Here is a 20,884-nt window from a genome sequence, read left to right on the forward strand (position 1 = left end):
AAATTAGTTTTCTTATATTTCATTTTGTTTAAAGCCACAGCTTCCAAGAACCTATCAATGAATGACACTGAGGACTTACTGTAGGCAAATTACGTGGTCCAGCCTAATATCAGATGGACATAATAAACAGGGGTAAACTCCCTTCCACTTTAAGAAATATTAGTGTACCTGCTCAGTCAGCGCCTCTTCTGCCATGCAGTGGCGTCCCTGTCCCTGCTCTCCAGAGAGGCCCACTGGTCTGGATTTGCAGTTATTACTCCTGTGAATGTCTTCATGCTTTTACTAAATATGTATATAATGCTAAACTAAATATGGCATTGTTTTTCATGTTTTAGAATTTTATATAAATGGTATCATATTACTTGTAATCTGCAATTTACCATATTTTGCCATGTGTAATGCACTCCTGTGTATAATGTGCACCCATGTTTTTGGCCCAAACTTTCAGGAAAAATATCTTTCATTTTAATTTTTTAACTCAATGATTTATTTATTTATATTTAGAAACAAAGCCAATTATTGTTTTCTAGGGTATTATTTTGCATATGGATAGTGTTACTGCTTTCTAGAGTTATACTTTTAACACATCAGAATAAATAAAAGAATGAAAAACATTTATAGAGATACAAAATTAGTACTACCCATGCATAATGTGCATTCTTATTTTTCCCTCAAAAATTTGGGCAAAAAGGTACGCATTATACATGGCAAAATACAGACACTTTATTTGCACAACACCGTGTTTGTGATATTTCTTCCTGTGGATAGATGTAGTCTATGTGAGGCCACTGCACCTTAATGTTTGTGTGATTGTTTTCCTTTGTTTCTTATTCTCCTGTCAATAGATACATTTAGATTGTTTTCATTGTTTTCCTCCCAGAATCAGTGCTTCTACGAACATTCTTGTGCACAAGTGAGCTTCTCTGGGGTGTGGACCTGGAGAAGGGCCAGGTTGGAGATCGTATCTGTCTTCATCTCCATCAGAGAGTGCCCGCAGTTCTCCACACTGAATGGACCTGTTTACTCTCCCACCCGTCGCTTTTCATCTCCAACACTGGGAATCCCAAGCCTTTAACATTTTTACCAATCTGATGGGTGTAAAATGGCGTCATTCTTCTTTGCAACACTGAATTCCAGGAGGCAACAGAGCAATTTGCCAGTAATTTGAGGGTAAGGGGGGATGGTGGGAGAATTTCATGCCACATGAATTATATTTCATCCTTTAGGAAAAAGGCATTATCAGATGCAGTCACTGCTCTACAATTTTTATGTAAGAGGTGATTTAGGGATATAACCTGAATGGAAGTAGGAAAGAAGGAAGAGAATGTGTCTTGAAGACGCCTTTGCGGTGTAAGCACACTATTTTTCTACTCAGTTTATATAGTCTGAATCTTCCTAAAGAGCCTTTTATTATTTAACCTTTACAAAATATTGGGAAAAGTCCAATTATTCATACCAAAGATGATGATGATGATTAGGAGTAGTCGCAGTAATATCTATCTAATGGCTTTAGATAGAGAGTGCTCATGAAGTTTATGGTGGAAGAGAGTTACTAAAATATTTCTGAGTGCCCCTCCCCATGGCACAGCTATTGCTCATGTATACAAGTGTTGTTTTGATTAATTATGTTTTATTCTGGTCACAGAACATAAAATAAAGTTAAAACTAGCAGTTAGCATTTCAAAAGTATTAAAAAAAATCAAGTATCAAAAAAAAAAAAAAAAAGCCCTGGCTGGTGTAGCTCAGTGGATTGAGCGCGGGCTGCGAACCAAAGCATTGCAGGTTCGATTCCCAGTTAGGGCACATGCCTGGGTTGCAGGCCATGGCCCCTAGCAACTGCACATTGATGTTTCTCTTTCTCTCTCTTTCTCCCTCCCTTCCCTCTCTAAAAATAAATAAGTAAAATCTAAAAAAAAATCAAGTATCTAGGGATACAATACATCTAGGGATACACAATAAAAAATGTGCAAGACCTGAAGACCAAAACTTGTAAAACATCATGGAAAGACAGAAGACCTTAATAAATAGTGAGGTATACCATGTTCATGAATCAGAAGACTCAGAACTTGAAAGGTGTCAGTTTTTCCCAAATTGACATGTAGAGTCAATAAAATCTTTTAAGATTTTCAACAACTTTTTATTTTGGTGAAATTTAACGTGATTGCCAAACTTATGTGAAAATGCAAAAGGCCAAGGCATTATTGAAAAAGAAGGACAAAGAGGGAGAGGTTGGTATAAGATATACAGACTTAATATAAGCCACAGACATGAAGTTGTGATATTGACATATCAATAAACTGATGAAACAGAATAAAGAACCTAGAAATAGACCCTCATCATTTGTGAAATTTAATATATGGCAAAGCATTTTATAGCAGTGGGAGAAAGAATGGTCTTTTTTAAGAAAAAAAGTTCTGGCCTGCTGGTGTGGCTCAGTGGATTGAGTGTGGGCCTTCAAACCAAAGGGTCACCGGTTTGACTCCCAGTCAAGTCAGGGCACATGCCTGAGTTGCGGGCCAGGTCCCCAGTGGGGGGGTGCGTGAGAGGCAACCACACACTGATGTTTTTCTCCCTCCCCTCTCTTTAAAAATAAGTAAATAAAATATTTTTTAAGAAAAGTTCTGGGACAATTGACTATCTATACAAAAACAAAGAAATACCATCTCATATTACATGCCAAAAGCAATTCTGATAGACTTTATATAACATGAAAAGAAAACAATGAAACTTTTAAAAGATAATATAAGAGAATATCTTCTGTCCAATATTTTCTTTGAGGAAAATTTCAATATATTAGATTACAGTAAAACTAAGAATTCTATTAATAAGAAGATACCATTAAGAAAGTTAAAAAGAGTGGGAAAAGATATTTATATCATATCAAGAAAATGAAAATTTAAAAAACACAAGGATTTACTACTACACAAAAAGGGTAAAAATAAAAGTATGACAGTAGCACTAAATGTTGTCATGGGTACTGACAACAAAAGGACCCAGTTCCTTCTGACTCCAAGTCCGTGCTGTTAATGTGAAAAACCTCAGTGAGCCAGTGCTAATGTGTCTGTCCAGATTGTGAGTGGGTCAGAATTCTCTCAGGGAGATCTTGCAAATGGCCGACTATAGGTCCCCTCCTAACTGCAAAGTGAGCTTACCTTGGTAGGGAAATAGCGGCTGAATTTGAACTTTTTCAGGGTCAGGGTCATGGAGTATGTCCCGAAGAAAAGGATGAAGGACATGAGTGCCAGGTCTGGGATGAACTGGCAGGAATTCCCGAGCAGGCGCCCACCGTAGTTCAGACATTCCTTCTTGCTCAGCAGGGACCAGTCCAGTGCTGTGAGGTTAAGGGGGTTGTACTTGAAGACCAAGCACAGGAGAGAAAGGGTCAGGCCTGGTGGGTCAGCTGTGGTCTCCCCTGCAGTACTCAGGCAGCCCACATGCCCCTGCTGCTCTCTGAGGGGCCCCAGCCCTCCTGCCCCATGGAGCCCAGCAACAGAACGATGCTCCTGGGGACAGGTTGCACTAAGGAATGACCGACAGGAGGCTCCCGTGGAAGATTAGAAGCTGGGATGTGTTTTTTCATTGTGTTCTAGGATGCACTGCTGTGCTAGCATGGAGGAAAAGCACAGAGGGTGGGATGCCCTCTCCCTCAGAAGGCCTTGCCCCAGCTCAGTTAACTAACCATGGTCCTGTCAGCACCTCCTTCCTGGAGTGTCTCACTCTTACTCTTTCCTTCCCTATTCCTCACACATCCTTTCACATACTGGGGCACACCCCCCACCCCATCAGACCCTTCTTGGGTCAGTTGCTTTAGTCACTTCCCCTTTTGGTGTCCCAGAAGCCTAAAATCCAGGACACACACAATTTTACACACACACACACACACACACACAGGAATATACTCATGTATTATAAATATTCTTTTGTATATTTCTGTATGCATATATTCATATATACAGGGTCCAGCACAAATAACACCTCTTTTTTATTACAAAATCATAAGCATGTAATTCTGTAACATAATACTATCACACTGAAGCACACCATATGACATTTTGGATGAAATGTTCAAATTAAAACTATAAATTATTGCACACATATTATTGCCCTACCAACCACACTCAAGCAGGCATTACTTCTACCAGACCCTGTATAGACATATTCCTAAGTGCATATTCATTTATGTTTATTTATATATCTTCTTATGTTTCTAAGTATAATAAAAGGAGAGTAATTTATCATAAAATTTAATATATATTAAAAATGTAATATGTAAACATTCAGAAACTTACATAGTGAAATAAACAGATACTTGCAACCATAGCGGATGTTTGGATTAGCATCCATTATGGTAGTGTGGTAGAAGTGTGGTAGTTTGACATAATGACAGTCCCCAATGAATCACACCTCCCTGTGTCCACACGCCTTTGCAATGTGACACCGACAGTTCTCCCATCAAAAGGTGAAGTCTATTTCTCCAGCCCTCTGAGTCTGGGCTCCCATGGGCCAACTGAGACCAACAAACAGGGGCCGAAGTGGCTTTGAGCAGGTTCTGAGCTGAGGCCTCGAGGAGCCTTGCAGCGTCTGCTCTCACCCTCCTGGAACCCTGAAGCCGCTGTGCTGTGAGAAAGCTCTGGGTCAGAGAAAACTACAGGAGAGAGGCCCAGCCATCTGCTGAAAGTCAAGGTGCCCCTCAGTCAGCATAGTGATAAAAAATGCCCCCTGCAGAGTAGCATGCCTCTACTGGGTCCCTGGTCTGGCCCAACAGGTCTCTGCCAGCTTCTCTTGTGGTTTCCCTGCACACTCCCCACCCTCACATGTCTCAGCCCAATCTCCGTTCACTGCCCTGAAACAGCTTTGTGTTTTTCCTCTGTGCCCTTCTGTCTGTGCTTATCCCTCAGTCTGGAATGTACTTCTCCACAGAACCAACTTTCCCAGTCTTTAAGACCAGACTGCATTCCAGTTTCTCCATGAGGCTTTCCTCTCCAGCTTGGAGTTACACATTTGGCCTGATGACACATGGCATGCTCGGCTCATGCTGCCCATTACTTTCCAGGTTCATCTCCACAGGCTTATCATTATGCCAGCAAGTCTGAGAGCAGAGCTATTACAATTGTCCCACTTGTCTCCTTTTGCCCCATCCACCCAGCACCCCCATTCCCTCTAACAATCCCCCCCTTAGTTCATGTCTACGGGTCATGTATATAAGTTCTTTGGCTTCTCTATTTCCTATGCTGTTCTTAACATCCCCCTGTCTATTTTGAACTTACCAATTTGTACTTCTTAATCCCTGCACCTTTTGTCCATTCTCTCCCTTCCCCCTTCCAGCTGATAACTCTCCAAATGATCTCCATGTCTATGATTCTGTTTCTGTTCTGCTTGTTTGCTTAGTTTGTTTTAAAGATTCAATTGTTGATAGTTGCGAATTTATCACCATTTTAATGTTCATAGTTTTGATCTTCTTTTTCTTAAATAAGTACCTTTAACATTTCATATAATGATGATGAACTCCTTTAGCTTTACCTTATCTGGGAAGCACTTTAGCTGCCCTTTGATTCTAAATGTTAGCTTTGCTGGATAGAGCAATCTTGGATGTAGGTCCTTGCTTTTCATTACTTTGAATATTTCTTGCCAGTCCCTTCTTGCCTGCAAGGTTTCTTTCGAGAAATCAGCTGATAGTCTTATGGGAACTCCTTTGCAAGTAACTCTCTGCTGTCCTCTTGATGTTCTTAAGAGTCTCTCTTTATCTATAACCTTTGGCATTCTAATTATGATGAGTCTTGGAGTGGTCCTGTTTGTGTCCATCTTGTTTGGGACTCTGTGTGCTTCCTGGACTTGTATGTCTATTTCCTTCACCAAATTATAGAAGTTTTCTTTCATTATTTTTTCAAATAAGTTTTCAATTTCTTGCTTTTTCTCTTCTCCTGCCAGCACCGATGTGATCTGAATGATGGTACGTTTGAAGTTATCCCAGAGGCTCCTTACCCTAGCCTTGTTTTTTTGGATTCTTTTTTCTTCTTGTTATTCTGATTGAATGTTCCAAATGATTGATTTGACTCTTGGCTTCATCCATTCCACTGCTGGTTCCCTGTAAATTTTTCTTTATTTCACTTGGTGTAAACTTCATTTCTACCTGGCTCTTTTTTTATGCTGCTAAAGTACCCAATGAGTTCCTTGAACATCCTAATAACAAGTGCTTTGAACTCTGCATCTGATAAATTGCTTATCTCCATTTTATTTAGTTCTTTTTCTAGAGTTTTGTTCTGTTCTTTTATTTGCGCCATATTTCTTTGTCTCCTCATTTTGGCATCCTCCCTGTGTTGTTTCTATGGATTAGGTAGAACTGTTTTGACTCCCTGTCTTAGTAGCATGTCCTAATGTAGAAAAGTGCACTGGTAAGTTGGATAGAACAGAGCTTTAGGTAATCACTAGGGCGAGGCTATCCATGTGAACCAGGTTGATGAAGATTCCAATATGGTGTTACTGCTTTGTGGCTCTGCGTAGGGGAGGGCTCAGAAAGGGGACAATGCTGCTGCGTGGCCTCTGGAGTTTTGTCTGTGAGGAAGCTGTCCACTGGCACTCGCCCTGATGCCAGACACTTCAATTTCTACCCATATGCCACTGATGCCCTTCCAGCTGCTGCCCCAGTGTGGAAGCCCAGAGGGAGTGAATCTACCTAAGTCCTAAATCTGTTACAGGCCATTTAAGGGCAGACACCTGAGAATCCCGAACTTTCTTCCACTGTCCCAACCTCCACTGGTTTTCCCAGCCAGAACTTATGGGGACTTAACTTCCCGGCACTGGAATCCTGGTCTGGTGTGGTGTTGGGATCCCTCACTCCTGAGGTATCCCTTCCAATTTTTATCCATTTGTTCAGTGTCTCCACATCTGAATCTCTTCTACCCATCTGGATGGATGTAACTTGTTTAATTCATTGGTTGTCAGACTTCCATACAGCTCAATTTTCTGATGATTCTGGGTGATAGTTGTTTTGTATTTTAGTTGTAATTTTTGCTATAGTTGAGCAAGGAGGAGAGCTGTATTTACCTTGGTCTCCAATTTAACTGGAAGTCCCCCAAGTCTGTTTTTTGAAGGTCATTGTAGCTCTCACAGCACACACAGCACTTGCACATAACTATTCAGATATAGGCATTGACTGATTCCATTCTTCTTCTCTCAAAATCAGATACTAGAAAAAAAACCTTAGGTTAAATCGTCAACTGAACAGCCAGCTACCTGTGTGCGGGTAACTAAAGAAACCACCTCGGGGACATGAGAGGGTTAAGAATCTCCCCCAGGGCCAACCAGGTGCTACCCTTCACCTGGTTTTCGACTTCCCACCATTGGAGTCTGAACTTTCACAGTTTTTTTTAAATATATTTTATTGATTATGCTATTACAGTTGTCCCATTTCCCTCCTTCTCTCCCCTCCACCCTGTACACCCTCTCCCACCCACGTCCCCCAACTTTAGTTCATGTCCATGTGTCATACTTATGAGTTATTTAGCTTCTACATTTCCCGTACTATTCTTGCCCTCCCCCTATTTTCAACCTACATTCTATGCTACTTATTCTCTATACCTTTTCCCCCTCTTTCCTCCTCCCACCCCCCTGCTGCTAGCCCTCCACGTGCCCTCCATTTCTGTGGTTCTGTTCCTGTTCTAGTTGTTTACTTAGTTTCTTTTGGTTTTGCTTTAGGTGTGGTTGTTAATAATTGTGAGTTTGCTGTCCTTTTACTATACATGTCTTTTCTTTATCTTCTTTTCTTAGATAAGTCCCTTTAGCATTTCATAAAATAAGGGCTTGGTGATGATGAACTCCTTTAACTTGACCTTATCTGAAAAGCACTTTATCTTCCCTTCCATTCTAAATGAGAGCTTTGCTGGTTAGAGCAATCTGGAATGTAGGTCCTTGTCTTTCATGACTTAGGATATTTCTTTCCAGCCCCTTCTTGCCTGTAAGGTCTCTTTGGAGAAATCAGCTGACAGTCTGACGGGAACTCCTTTGTAGGTTACTGTCCCCTTATCTCTTGCTGCTTCTAGGATTCTCTCCTTCGTTTTTACCTTGGCTAATGTAATTATGATGTGCCTTGGTGTGTTTCTTCTTGGGTCCAACTTCTTTGGGGCTCTCTGAGCTTCTTGGATTTCTTGGAAGACTGTTCCCTTTGCCAGATTGGGGAAGTTCTCCTTTATTATTTGTTCAAACACGTGCTCAATTTGTTGCTTTTCCCCTTCCCATTCTGGTACCCCTATAATTCGGATGTTGGAACGTTTAAAGGTGTCCTCGATGGTCTTAAGCTTTTCCTCGTTTTTTTGAATTCTTATTTCATCATGCTTTTCTACTTGGTTGATTCTATCTTTCTTCTGGTCCACTGTATTGTTTTGAGACTCAGATTCCTTCCTTTCATTATTGGCGCTCCTCCGTATATCTTCCTGCATCTCTTTTATGGTAACCTGCATCCTTTCATCTAATTTGCGCCCAAAATCAACCAATTCCGTGAGCTTTCTGATCACCAGTGTTTTGAACTGTGCATCTGATAGATTGGCTATTTCTTGGTCACTCAAAAGGATGAGTCCTGGGGGACTGATCTGTTCTACTGGAAACATGTCTTATGTCTTTCCCTGTGTCTCCTATTATTTGTTTTTTTTTCTTTTCCGGTCTGGTTGCTCTTGTTACTGTGTGGGGGTGGAGCCTTAGGTGTTCACCAGGGCTGGGCACTGCAGTCGCTAGATTGTGACGTTATATGTGGGGGCGGGGGCAGGAGTGGGGACGGGAGCGGGGACAGGAGGGAACAATGGCGGTGGTTCCGTTCTCCTGGGCTCAGACCCTTCTCTGGGATCCTGGGCTGTGAGCTCTGCCCTGGTCCACAATCGCTGCCTCACTGGGTCCGCCAGCTGCAGCTTGCATACTCAGGGACCACCACTGCGTTCTTGCGCCCCGGATGGCTGTTGTGTTGATTTCGCACCAAATTTTCCCTGGCCTCCGCGCTGCCGACCTGCGCCAACCCCACGCCCGCCTGGCTCATCTTCTCCTACCAGTCCGGATGAATGCGTCTACTTCAACTTCTTGGCTGTCCAACTTCCATTCAGATAAATCCTCTGTCAGTTCTGAGTGTTATTCTGTCTGTAAATTATTGTTGTTCTATTCTTGGTTGTGCGAGGAGGTATGGTGCGTCCACCTATTCCTCCATCTTGCCGGAAGTCCAACTTTCACAGTTTTTAAAAAAGTTTTTAAATACATGTTAAATTTTATTATAAATTATTCTCCTTTTATTCCTCTTAGTAATGAGGGCCCCTGCTCATTATTTTTAGGGAAAGCAGACCAAGTTCAGGGAGCGGGGAACATGAATCAACTTTCTGGGGCTGAGGGGTGGCATTGCTGGGTGGGAACTGGGGATCCTGGGTAGAAAGGCAAGGAGGGAGGTAGAGAGATGGATGGGAAACTTTGTTCACAGAGTTGTTTGTGCAGCCCTACTTATTACTCCTTAAATCTGCCTCTCTTTTGTGTGTGCACATGCATGTGTGATATTTATGCACATGAATCCAATGGAATGAGGCAGGTTATAAAATGGGATTTTGACAGTAGATACGTAAAATAAAAATGTGCATTGACAAGGCTGCACAGGTGACCATGACGGGCAGCTGGGGCTGTACTTGCAAGTTTGGGTTACCATAAGATGGCCTCAGTTTCCCAATTTTTCTCACTCTCCCCACAGACAAAAGCTACCCAGTGTCAGACATAAGAGGGAAGGACTTACCAGAGAAGTGTTGGTGTTTGGTGGCAGGAGGGCTGAAGCATTGAACCCGGTTGTATTTGCTGTGGGTGAGCACAGGACATAGGGAGAGTCAGCAGCCACTGGGCGGGCAGGCTACGACCACTCACTCTGGGCCCCCACCCTTTCCCATCTTCCGCTAGGCCCTTAGAGTCAGTGATTGGCTCCAATGTGAGGGCAGCATGTTGAACCCCCACCACACTTCACTGTCCTTGCTTTGTTCAGGGAAGACAGGGTGGTGGGGGAGCCCAGCCACAGCTCCAATAGACCAGTTGGGCCAGGTTAAGACAGCTCCCATCTGATGCTGAAGGACTGGCTTTAAAGGGATCCACTGCCAGGACACAAATCAATGCCTGGTGTGCCCTATGAATCCCTACCAGCCCCTGGACCATGTCCGTGCTCTTAGACTTAAACATTTTCAAAGTACTTACTTGATGCCAGGCACCACACAAAACCCTTACACACAGCATCTGGCTAAGTCCCTACATCTGAAAGAAGTACCCCCATTTTAAAGATGAGGTAACTGAGGCCCAGAGAAGTTAAGAACACGCCAATAGCCCAAGGTCACACAGCTTGCACTTGGAAGAGCCGTGATCCATCCCAGGCAGCCTGGCCCACAGCCTACGGATCCCCAGGTCCACACAGCGAGCGTCCTTCCCTGCCCCGCTCCTCTCTGCACACGCTTCCTTTCTCTCCTGCCCCATCCACATGTGATGTATATGTATATATATATGTGTATATGTGTGTGTGTGTGTGTGTGTGTGTGTGTATTTTAGGTCAGTGGGGCCTGTAAGAACTCTTTGGCTCTTTGGCTTTGATATTGTCTTCTCTAATCTGCCCCTTGAGTGGAAGCTGAGGAAAATTAAACCCTGGTCCCAGTCTGAGGATCCCTAAATCTAAGTGGAGTGTATGACTGTTCCCATCAGGGGTCATGAGAAAGGTCGAGAGGAACCGCAACCCTCTCTTGGGGGTATGTGACCATTCATTATAAAGGCAGGTCTTGGCGGGCCACCAGCCTCCTTTTCTGTTGCTCCTGCAAGGCATGGGGGGAGGAGAAGGGCCAAGCCCTCCTCGCCTTCCTGCTCCAGGGAAGGCTGCCTGAGCAGCACCTCTGCAGCAGGTTTGGGGAGGGAGGAGGCCACAGGCCAGTCTGCTGGCGACAAATCTGAAAAGCGCTGCAGGCCCCATTCGGCTCCTGCTGGCTATGGTTGGGACCAGGAGGGAAGAAGAGGCTGTTCTTGGAGCTTCCTTCTGCCCCCAACAAGCTGCCATGGGGTGGATGTGACCACAGGGCCCCTCTAAGCTGCTCACTACTGGGGAAATTGGGGCTGGAAGTGACAAAAGGATTCAGCTTTGACCCAGGTCACAGCGCACACAGAGGCTCTACAACCCAGAGGTTTGTTCCGATTATTCTGAGGAAAGCTTCAGTTCATAGAAATCAGGGACATGTGCTGCCTTCCCTCATACCATGGACGAGGAGAAAGTGAAGTACAATTAACAAGGGGTAGAAAGGTGGCAGGAAGGCTGATGACCCACGCAAATGCTAGAGGGCCCCCAGCTGATGCCCGAGCCTGGAAGCTGACTCCTGCCCGCTGCCAAGGCCCTCACGCCGAACATTCCTTTGATGTCTGTTGCTTAGGCTTGTCCATTCTTTTACAGCAAGAAGTTTGTAGGAGCTACCTGAAAGCCACTATGAGATGAAGGAAGAAATATAACATGGAAAATTCCAGAGAGTATCAAAGTATCACATATTTTAAAATTCTAGAGTTTGTACATGATACTCACTTGGGATTGAAAGCAGCCAAGTCAGTGTGGGCAGCATCCATAAACAGAATACAAATCAGTTACAATGGAAACAAGATTAAATTAAAAAAGAGTGTCCCCAGAGTGCCAGTGAGTGACAGTGGGCCAGAGGCTGGCTGGGTTTGCAGTAAAACGAGGAATGTGGAATGATTAGTAAGGAAGTAGTCCATGGACTGGGAAAGAAACCCTCCTCTGTTAGTAGCCCCCACCCCCTGCCCAGTCTCCTAAATGTCTAGAACTTTCTTTTTCATACTCTCCTAATCAAAACCAACTAGTCCTGGATCTAGTTCCTTCATTCTCTGTGAAGAGAATCCAATTTTCAGTTCATAGAAATCCAATTTTACTAGAGTTAGTGGTTAACAATGCCTCAGTTATTAATTAATAGGTTAATGGAGCAATAGTTCTCAAACTTAAACATTCATCAGAATCACCCAAAAGTCTTATTCATATGCAGCTGACCCTACCCCAGATTTTCTGATTCAGTACGTCTGGGAGGCAAGGCCCAGGAATCTGCATTTCTAACGAGTCCTAGACAGTGCTGATGCTGCTGGTTGGGGGGGCTGCACTTGAGAACCATGACAATAGCATGATCCAAAAGGGTGAGGCCACAGAGGTGCCTGGGCAAGGCCTGAGGGTGGGGGGCACTGTTTGAAGGCAGAAGAATCTCATTAAGCCTACTGTGCACACTCCTGTTTCTAGGGCATCCTGAGATTTGTTTTTTTTTCTGTGGACACATGATGCTCAGAATGGCTGAAGTTTCACATATGACCCCAGAATTGGGAAGGCTTCTCAAAGAGAGTGAGGACGTGTACTTCCAAAAGCTTTGTTTATGGGAATATTTCTGTTCAGTGTGATGAATCCACAATCCAGGGGGGATGGGAGTGCCCCCATGGGGCCCAGGCACCGCAGCGGGGTTCTCTGGAGGGCAGGAGGGAAAGAGCCTGCAGGCAGGGTCTCCTCGATTCCCTGGGCAAGAAGTATGTCCCAGCTCAGGACAAAGGACAGCTTTACCTGTCTTTGGATTTTAATAGAATGTTAAAATTAATGATAGGAAGCCCTGGCTGGTGCAGCTCAGTGGACTGAGTACCAGCCTGTGAACCCAAAGGTCACCAGTTCGATTCCCAGCCAGGGCATGTGCCTGGGTTGTGGGCCAGGTCCCCAGTTAGTAACATGCCAGAGGCAACCAATTGATGTATCTTTCACAAACATAGATGTTTCTCTCTCTTTCTCCCTCTTAGCCCCTCTCTCTAAAAATAAATTTGAAATATAAAAACATTAATGATAGGAAAAAATGGAAAGTCTAGGCTTTGCTACAAAATCAGTGCAGGGATGTAGGGAAAGAGGACACAACCACAACTACACTCTCAGAGATTAGGACATCTTTATCTCCACAGGCCTGAAGTAGGGAGCATAGTTATAGCACAATAAATGTTTTGACTGACTTATGATGAGTGTTTTTTATTGATAGTGTTATTAGGTTTTTTATTGATTAGTGTAAGAGGCTGAACAACACACTGCCTGCTTGTTTCCTCCGCCCCCACTGGGAAGCTGCACAAGAGTCCCATGAGACTGGCCAGGGCAGCACTGGTGTCTCACTCACAGCCAGGAAAACTGAGGTTTGGTGTGACCTTGGTGGTCTCTGGACCTTAGCTGCTCTCTGTGTTTACAGCCTGGTGGTGCCCAGAAATTTACAGGTGGACCTCCAGCCCCTGCTCTGTAGCATTCTGGGTACTCGGAGCACATCCCACGGAAGGCTCTTGGGACATGATTATGACTGTGAAGGGGTCAGACTATGGGAAGCCCTACCTTTCCGGGTGACAGTTTTTTGGTCAGAAAGGAACCATAAGAATGGCACTGAGCATTAGCAGGTTGACCTGTTGGTTGATTCGGCTTCCTGTCCAATGCAGGGGCTTCCTGTCCAGTGCAGGGATCCTTTTTTATAACATCTTTGACAGATGGACATCTAAGTAGTGCCCAAGTAGCTTGAGACACCCCAAGGGGCCGACACCTCTCAGGGTGGAGGCTCCACCACTGTAAGTTCTCCCCTGAATTCGGCCAGCATGTGCATCTGGCCTCCCTGAGACTGGGCAGCCCTTCCCTCACACCTCTCCAACGTGCTGAATAACCCCAGGTCCCCAGCCATTCTTCAGATGACATGGTTGCCAGACCCTCTCGCACCCCGGCTGCCCCTGCACCTGGGAAGTACCCTGATCTGTAGGCATGTTCATCCCTCTGGTGCCGTCTCACCTTATGTACTAGGGGGAGTTCACAGTGTCATGCTCTCAAGAAGCTGGGAAGCATCCCCCACAGGTACGGACTTCCCATCCCTCCCACACTGAGGCAAAGCAGGCCTGCCTCCCTGCCTGGGGCATCCTTGCTCATCCTTGATCACAGCCCTGGGCTCTGCTATCCTGACCCTAATTAGGGCTATTGTACTTTCCCCTTGTTTTTCTTCCAAGCACTGATTTCAAAACTCTGCATTTGCTCCCTTGGGGCAGTAGGTGCCCTTCAAAGCAAGCTTACCCTCCTGCACTTGAGTAGAGACATATGATGGAGGGAAGTGGTGGGTGGGTGGAGGGTGGGTAGTGGGCACCACTGGGGTTACCGGTCACCTGTGTCCGGAGCAACACACTCGCATTTGTAGGTGGTGATGGAGTCAGGCTTGAAGTCCATGTTGATGGGGTAGTACTTGAAGGCACTGATCATCTTCTTGATGGCATCGTAGATGAAGATGAAGCTGATGAGGGTGGAGAAGCCCTCCTCAGTGAAGCGGGTGATATACTTGATAATGAAGCTGGCATCTGTGGCCACCAAGATAAGGCACTGGACAGCCGAGTGTAGGCCAATCCAGAGGCGGAACTCCATGTAGTCCAGGCCATTGCCTCTGGAAGGCAAAGAAAAGTGGGGGGCCTCCACCCCAGTGCTCTGGCCTGTGCTTGGCTCCCCAAACACCCTGAATGGCTTATCTGCCCCTGCTGTGGCACAGCTGCCCCCTCCCCCCAGAATTGCGAGAGGACTGGAGAGAGAGATGATCCCTGGGTGGGGTTGTCTGATCTTTGAGAATTCTGAAAATGAATCTCATGAGGATGGCAGGAAGGTGCTAAGACATCTCATTTCTCACAATTTGGTAACAAACACCCAGAGTGAGTGAAAAATCAAGGAATTTCAGACAGAAAGAGCCGGGACAGGCCTTAGGAACAGCCTCATGGTACAGAAGAGGCCGCTGAGCCTGAAGTGCGGATGGGGGCTGCCCGGGTCAGGGGTAGCCTTCTGACCTCCAGCCCAAGACTCTTCACACACTGTACTGGCTCTAAGTCCTGGCTGCTCGGAAGCAGAGTGGTGTGAATTCTCTCCTCTCGTCTTGCCTGGGTGTCTCCCTATCAGCTAAGCTCCTATGCACTAAGATGGCTTAAAGGCAGGGAGCCAGAGGGACCCCCAGGCAGTCCTCCACATAGGTCTGGGCAGCTGTGGTGCCCCCTCACCCCTGCCTCCCCGTTGGGGTCATTCCCCTGCCCGGGTCTCAGCAGACTACCCCTACTGTGAGGGGGCTACCTACTTGCTGAAGTCGAAGAGGAGCTTCTCGAAGATGAGGATGGGCCCTGTGCTACTCAGGATGATGAGAGGCTGTCCCGAGAAGAGGCAGAACAGGGAGCCGGCCATGGCAGTGCCCAGGAAGCTCTCCATCACCCCCTGGGGGCACAAGGGGTGTGAAGCTCCAAGGAAGCAGGAAAAGGGGTCTCGGCACAAAATAGAACGCAGCTATCTCACCGGGGGCCCGGGCCACAGAGCTCATCCTTTGTTCCAGGCTCTCTGCTTCCCATCTCCTACGCCACAACCTCCCACAATCGCCAGCATCACCCTCTCTAATTCCACTTGGGTGAAGGTCTCATGTGACTCCCTTTTGGCACCCTAAGATCTAGAAAACAGAGCTGCCAATGTCTCTACTTGTCCCTGTGCCCAATCTACTCCCAGAGGACAGCCCATTGATTGATCCATTCACTTAGTCATTGAAGCATCTATTAGGTGCTTTTGGAGGTTAGACCATTCATTCACTCAAAATTCATTAAGTGCCTACTATGTATCAGGCATTGTGCTAGATATCGGGGACCCATGTGTAGACGAGATAAAGCATTTTCAGTCCAGTGGGAGACACAGACAAGTAACCAGGCAATGTCCACACAGCAGAGTTTCTTAACCTCAGCACTATTGACATTTCAAGCCAGATAATTCTTTGTTGTGAGGAGGCTGTGTCGTGCATTACAGGATGGTTAGCGGTATCCTTGGCCTCTACTCACTAGATGCCAGTAGCCACCCCTTGCAGTTGTGACAACCCAAACTGTCTCTAGACATTGCCCCATGTCTCCAGGTGGGGGAGAGGTGTCCAAAAGCATTCCTTGTTGAGAATCCCTGCTAAGGAGTGTGATACGTTGGGATAAGGTCAGGAAGCACACAGTAGGAAAGAAGCGGTGATCAGGAAGGCCTCTCCAGAGGTAGCTATGTGGAAGCTGATACACCCACACTGAGCAGGGAACTGACTAGGAAAAGAGGGCACATGTAGTGATGAGAAAGAGTGTCCCAGGAAGAGGGAACGGTGTTTACCAAGGCTGCACATGCAGGGAGCATGGCCTGAAGAACTGAAAGGTGATCAGGACTGGTGGAAAACAGAATGCAGAATGAGTGAGGAGGACAGGAATCTGAGAGAGGGAGCCCTGGGAGGTGCGGTGAGAGCGGCAAGTAGGACCATGTCCTGAGAGCCTCTCCGGGCGGCTGGATTTATGAGTCGACATGTGGACAGCTGGGTGAACCAGTCACTCGCTGTGCTGGTGGAACAGCAAGTCTGGAGGGAAGACGATGAAGTGCAAAGTAGGCCCTGTGATTTGGGGGGTCCTGAGGGGCAGCTGTATGGGCGTGTGTAGGGGCAGCTGGGCATTGGACCTACAGCTCAGGAAAGTGGTGCGGGCTGGAGACAGGCATTCATCTCAGTTTACCTGGGAAAAGGGGTCTTCACCTTAATGTTCTGAGATTTCTAATGGTTCTCTCTTGAGCGCCCCCTTCAGAGAAGACCCTTGCTTGGAGCTCAAGCTAGAGTCTGCTGAACGGGTGCTTTCCCAGGAGGCTTGTGCCATTGTCATGGTAAGAGTTCACCAACTTTCTGAAAATGTCTTAACTCCAAGCTAAGAATTTAAGGTTGTTTAAAAAAAATAGTGTGGGGAGGTCACAATTAGCAACTCATTAATTGTGCTGACTAAATTCATTCAACCATCAGTGGGGAAAGTGTCAAACAGAGCAGATGATTCCCCTTAAATTTCGCTCCATTTACATCATCCTTAAAATTTGTCTTTAGTAACATGATTTAGTCTTATATTTTTTAACAAAGTTGGCTTCTTACTAATTTTTGAAGGGTAAAGGATTATGAAGAATGATAGTCTGAACCTGGATGGTAAATGAGAGCCAAGACTTGCCGCAGGGATTCCGGACAAAGCTCCTTACCGCCACCCGGTGGAAGCAGGTTTTACTGAGGTTTGCACTCTGGGCCCGTGTTGCCAGCACCCACACACCTGGTAATTGTCAGTGGCATCCCCCAGAAGCCCGCCAAAGGTGATCGCGTTGGTGATGCAGCCCAGGTAGATGAAGAGGATGGCAGAGATGGACTGGATGTGGAAGCCATCGTAGAAGTCACTGAGGAACCAGGGCAGCTTCCTCTTGACATCCAGACACAGGCCACCGAAGAACCTGCTCAAGACAGGGCGGAGTGCAGCTTTCTCACACGAACCCCAGTGCAGGCGCAGGGCTATTACCGGAGTCTCGGAGTCGGCCGAGGAAGGAGACTCAGGAGTGGATGGGGGCAGGGGCCTTTCCATCAGAACATTTAAGACTGGGGAAGAATTCTCTCAGGACTGAGTCTGTGGTTGCGCCATCTCCACCGGGAAGGGTGGTTGTAGACAGCCCGGACGGGGGCCTGATGGGAATGTGCCCTGGGGTAGACCTAACATGCCCGGGGATGGAAATCCTGGGGTCCACCGACAGCCATCCACCTGGCGTCTCTGATCATCTGCAGGCACCTGTGCTCGGTAAACACCTGTGCTCTGTCTCCAACTAGGAGACAGAGATGTCCCAGGTTATAACACAGATTCACTGTGTCCTCCCAAAACACATACTGAGATCTTAACCTGTGAGTGTGGCCTTATTTGGAAATAGGACCTTTGTAGATGGAGTGAAATTAAGATGAGGACATTAGGGCGGGCCCGAATTCAATATGACTGGTGTCCTCATAAGAAGAGAAAGATGCCACTTGTAGATGGAAGCACAGGGCGACAGAGCAGAGACTGGAGTGGCGCAGCTGCCCCTGAGGGATGCCAAGGCCTCACCGCACCCACAGAAGCCAGGGAGACGCAAGGAAGGGCTCCACCTAGAGGCTCAGAGGGAGCACAACCCTGCTGACATTTGGATTTGGAACCTCTAGCCTTCAGAACTGCGAGAGAATACATTTCTGCTGTTTAAACCACCTAGTGTGTGATACTTGATTATCTCAGCCCCAGAAAACTAATAGAGGTAACAAAGGGTGTCTAGAGAAAAGTATGGGCCTCTCCATTCCTGTGCTGGGTCCTGCTTCCCTTCTCCTACGGGAATTCTTTCCCTGGATGCAGGAGGGGCTTTGAGGGTATGGGAAGGAAAAGAGTGCATTGGGCAGATACCGTGGCCAGACCCAGTGTTGCAGGGTGGGTGCTGCAGGGAGAGGTGGGGGAGGTCCCTATGGGTGGGTGGGAGGGAGACACAACTAAAGGCTCCTGGCACCACTGTCAGGCCTGGGGTGGGCACCTTCCTGTCCAGATAAGCTCTTCCCCGATTTCATGCGTGGCCGGCATCTCTCTGTCATCACCGCTGCTCCCTCCGGCGACCCCACCACCACCATTGCCACCTCCAGAGCCACCTCCTGCAGCTGCGCCACCTCCTGCCACAGAGCCATTCATCTGGCCCAACTCGGCCAGGGAGAACACGGATTTCCTGGAAGAAGAGGGACGTGGGACAGTGTGGTGCCCAATCCTAGGCAGGGCTCAGCCCTCTGGGACTGTCCCCAGAATACCTTTTATTTCTCCAACAAAAATCATAAAATAATCTTAAAATATAGAGAAAAATGCGGGAAATGATGGAACAATACCCACACACAAATCGTCCAGATATTACAGATGTTCAAATGCAGCGTATTTGTTTCTGATATTTTTTAGAGAGAAATAGAATGAAACTAGAGGGGAAAAAGTCTAAGCCCATGTATGCTGACATCTTGCTTTTAAATCCCCCTCCCAAAAAGAAAAGAAATGGCCAGACTTGAAGTTTCCTTTGTATCACTGCCCCCATTGCTGCCCCTCCACTACACACTCACCTCTTGTCCGCAGAGGGCACCTTCTTGGGGGGCTCGATTCGGATATTTGGGTCCCATTCTCCAGGGGGAAGGACGATGACCTCATCCAGAAACTCATCGATCCCAGCGATCAGATCGTCCCGATTTCGGGCTTTGTAGGCCACGTCGCTGAAGAGCTGGCAGCGAGGGGGAAGAGAAAGGTCAGCCCAGGTCGAGGTCCCCTTGTTACCCTCCTCCTGAGAGCACACCACACATTGTTTCAAGGAAAACCACTCTGAACCACTGCTCTTGCTGCCAATTTGCTGTCAGTTTTGGAGAGGAGAACAGTAGCTCAGCAGGTGAAACATGGCCCAATAGAAACAGCAGTCTTGGGGGCAGGTGGCCCCTCTTGGATCTAAAGGCCAGGTTTCCACTGTTGGACTTTGGCCGAGTGACTTCACCTTTCTGTTTTCAGCTTTACAGAGCTGCTCATCAGAAAACCTGTGCAGAGCCCAGTCCGAGCAGCTCAGCTATTTCAAGTCTGTAGAGAACTTCCTAGCCCTTTGTCATTCCACACTATCTTTAGAGTGTTCTTTCTGACTTACACATCCGATTTGATCATGCCTGTGTTTAAAATCCGCTGAGCTCCCCAACCGTCTGGGAACAGAGCATGAACTCTCCGCTCCACCCACAGGCTCTGCATGGTCTCTGACTCACCTCTTGTGCCACGCCCCCCCTCCCCTGCCACTGCTCTTGATGCTCTAAACCTGAGCCTACATTAAACCACTTCCATCCAGCTTCTCCATCTCTGAACCTTGGCCCCTATTCCCTTTGTCTGCAATGCCTGCCTCCTAGGCTCATGGTGGGTCTACCTACCTCCTGCTCATCCATAGCTTTAAAGCCCCTCGTGTGTGAAGCCTCCCCTGGCTTCCTGGATTATAGGTCTGTCTCCCCTACTCAGTTGATACTCCTAAAAGGCAGTGACTAATCCCTCATTCTCACAATCCTCAGCACCCTACACACAGCCTGGCCTGCAGTAGGTATTCACATGTGTGGAAGAATGAATGAGTGAAGGTACAGTGCCTGATTCAGGAGCCGCGGCATTCGGGAGTGCATGTTTCTCGTCACCACTCACATCATCTACCATGAGCGTGGCAATGGCACGGCCGATTTCATTGTAGGACTTCGCTCTCCCACAAGGTCCCAGCAGTATGAACAGAAATCTGCCAAGTTGGAGGAGGAGGAGGAGGAGGGAGGTGAGAAGGAAAAACGGAAGCAGGTGAAGAGAAGGGTTCTCTGGCTCCAAACAATGTCCATTCTTAATTTATTAACTGGCTACAAGTGTGTCCCTTCCCTCTTTTGACTCCCATATTTGCTTTGGAGACATGGTCCCTCTCCACTCCCACCCGCTGCCCCTTGAGCATCCTCACCAACAGCCCACCCAACGGCAACTCTCCCACAGCTGGCTCCTGCTTTAAGAGTGATTATTACACATACACTCTCTAAAACTCTTGCCTACTCAACATTTCCCTCCCCAGCCAAGGACCTAACTGTTTTAGGCTTTAGGGCTGTCTCTACCAGCACTGTGTGCTGACTGAGTGGACAGCTAGTCCCTGAGTGCAGGTGTGGTGGCAGATTTCAGTGGCCCTCACCTGGTGGGGACGGGCACCTCGGTCACTCCTCCCAGCATGGCCGACTGGATGAGACGCACGAAGGCGATGAAGGGCTGGTCCAGGAAGTCCACCTCCCCCACGAGCACATTGGAGGCTTCTGAGTCCTTGGGGATCTTCTTCATGAATTTGTTTTTCCGCTGATCAAGGAGTGAAAATGAGGTTCCCATAGATACTCACAGGCAGGGGTTTCAGCTCTCACTCCCTCACCTGCCTTCGGATTGCTGCAGAGACCTAACTTTGAAAGCTTCTCCAAGCCTTTCTCAAGAGACTCAAAGAAATAATCACTCTCCCCCATTCTGC

General features: G+C 47.0%; 1 protein-coding gene across 2 annotated transcripts in view; it reads right to left on the bottom strand.

Moving 5' to 3' along the window:
* The window catches only part of SLC4A5 (solute carrier family 4 member 5), a 101,865-nt gene that overhangs the window by 20,704 nt on the left and 60,277 nt on the right, over nt 1–20,884 (bottom strand). For both annotated transcript variants that reach the window (XM_036028166.1, XM_028514469.2), the window contains exons 9-17: nt 20,564–20,721; nt 20,047–20,134; nt 18,954–19,108; nt 18,392–18,577; nt 17,131–17,305; nt 15,129–15,262; nt 14,185–14,456; nt 9,755–9,813; nt 3,153–3,353 (exon numbers count right to left, since the gene is read on the bottom strand). In XM_036028166.1, the coding sequence (XP_035884059.1) occupies nt 3,153–3,353; nt 9,755–9,813; nt 14,185–14,456; nt 15,129–15,262; nt 17,131–17,305; nt 18,392–18,577; nt 18,954–19,108; nt 20,047–20,134; nt 20,564–20,721 (1,428 nt within the window). The remainder of the gene's footprint in view (nt 1–3,152; nt 3,354–9,754; nt 9,814–14,184; nt 14,457–15,128; nt 15,263–17,130; nt 17,306–18,391; nt 18,578–18,953; nt 19,109–20,046; nt 20,135–20,563; nt 20,722–20,884) is intronic.

This window comes from Phyllostomus discolor, chromosome 6, assembly GCF_004126475.2.
Source record: "Phyllostomus discolor isolate MPI-MPIP mPhyDis1 chromosome 6, mPhyDis1.pri.v3, whole genome shotgun sequence".
Classification (NCBI taxonomy): domain Eukaryota; kingdom Metazoa; phylum Chordata; class Mammalia; order Chiroptera; family Phyllostomidae; genus Phyllostomus; species Phyllostomus discolor.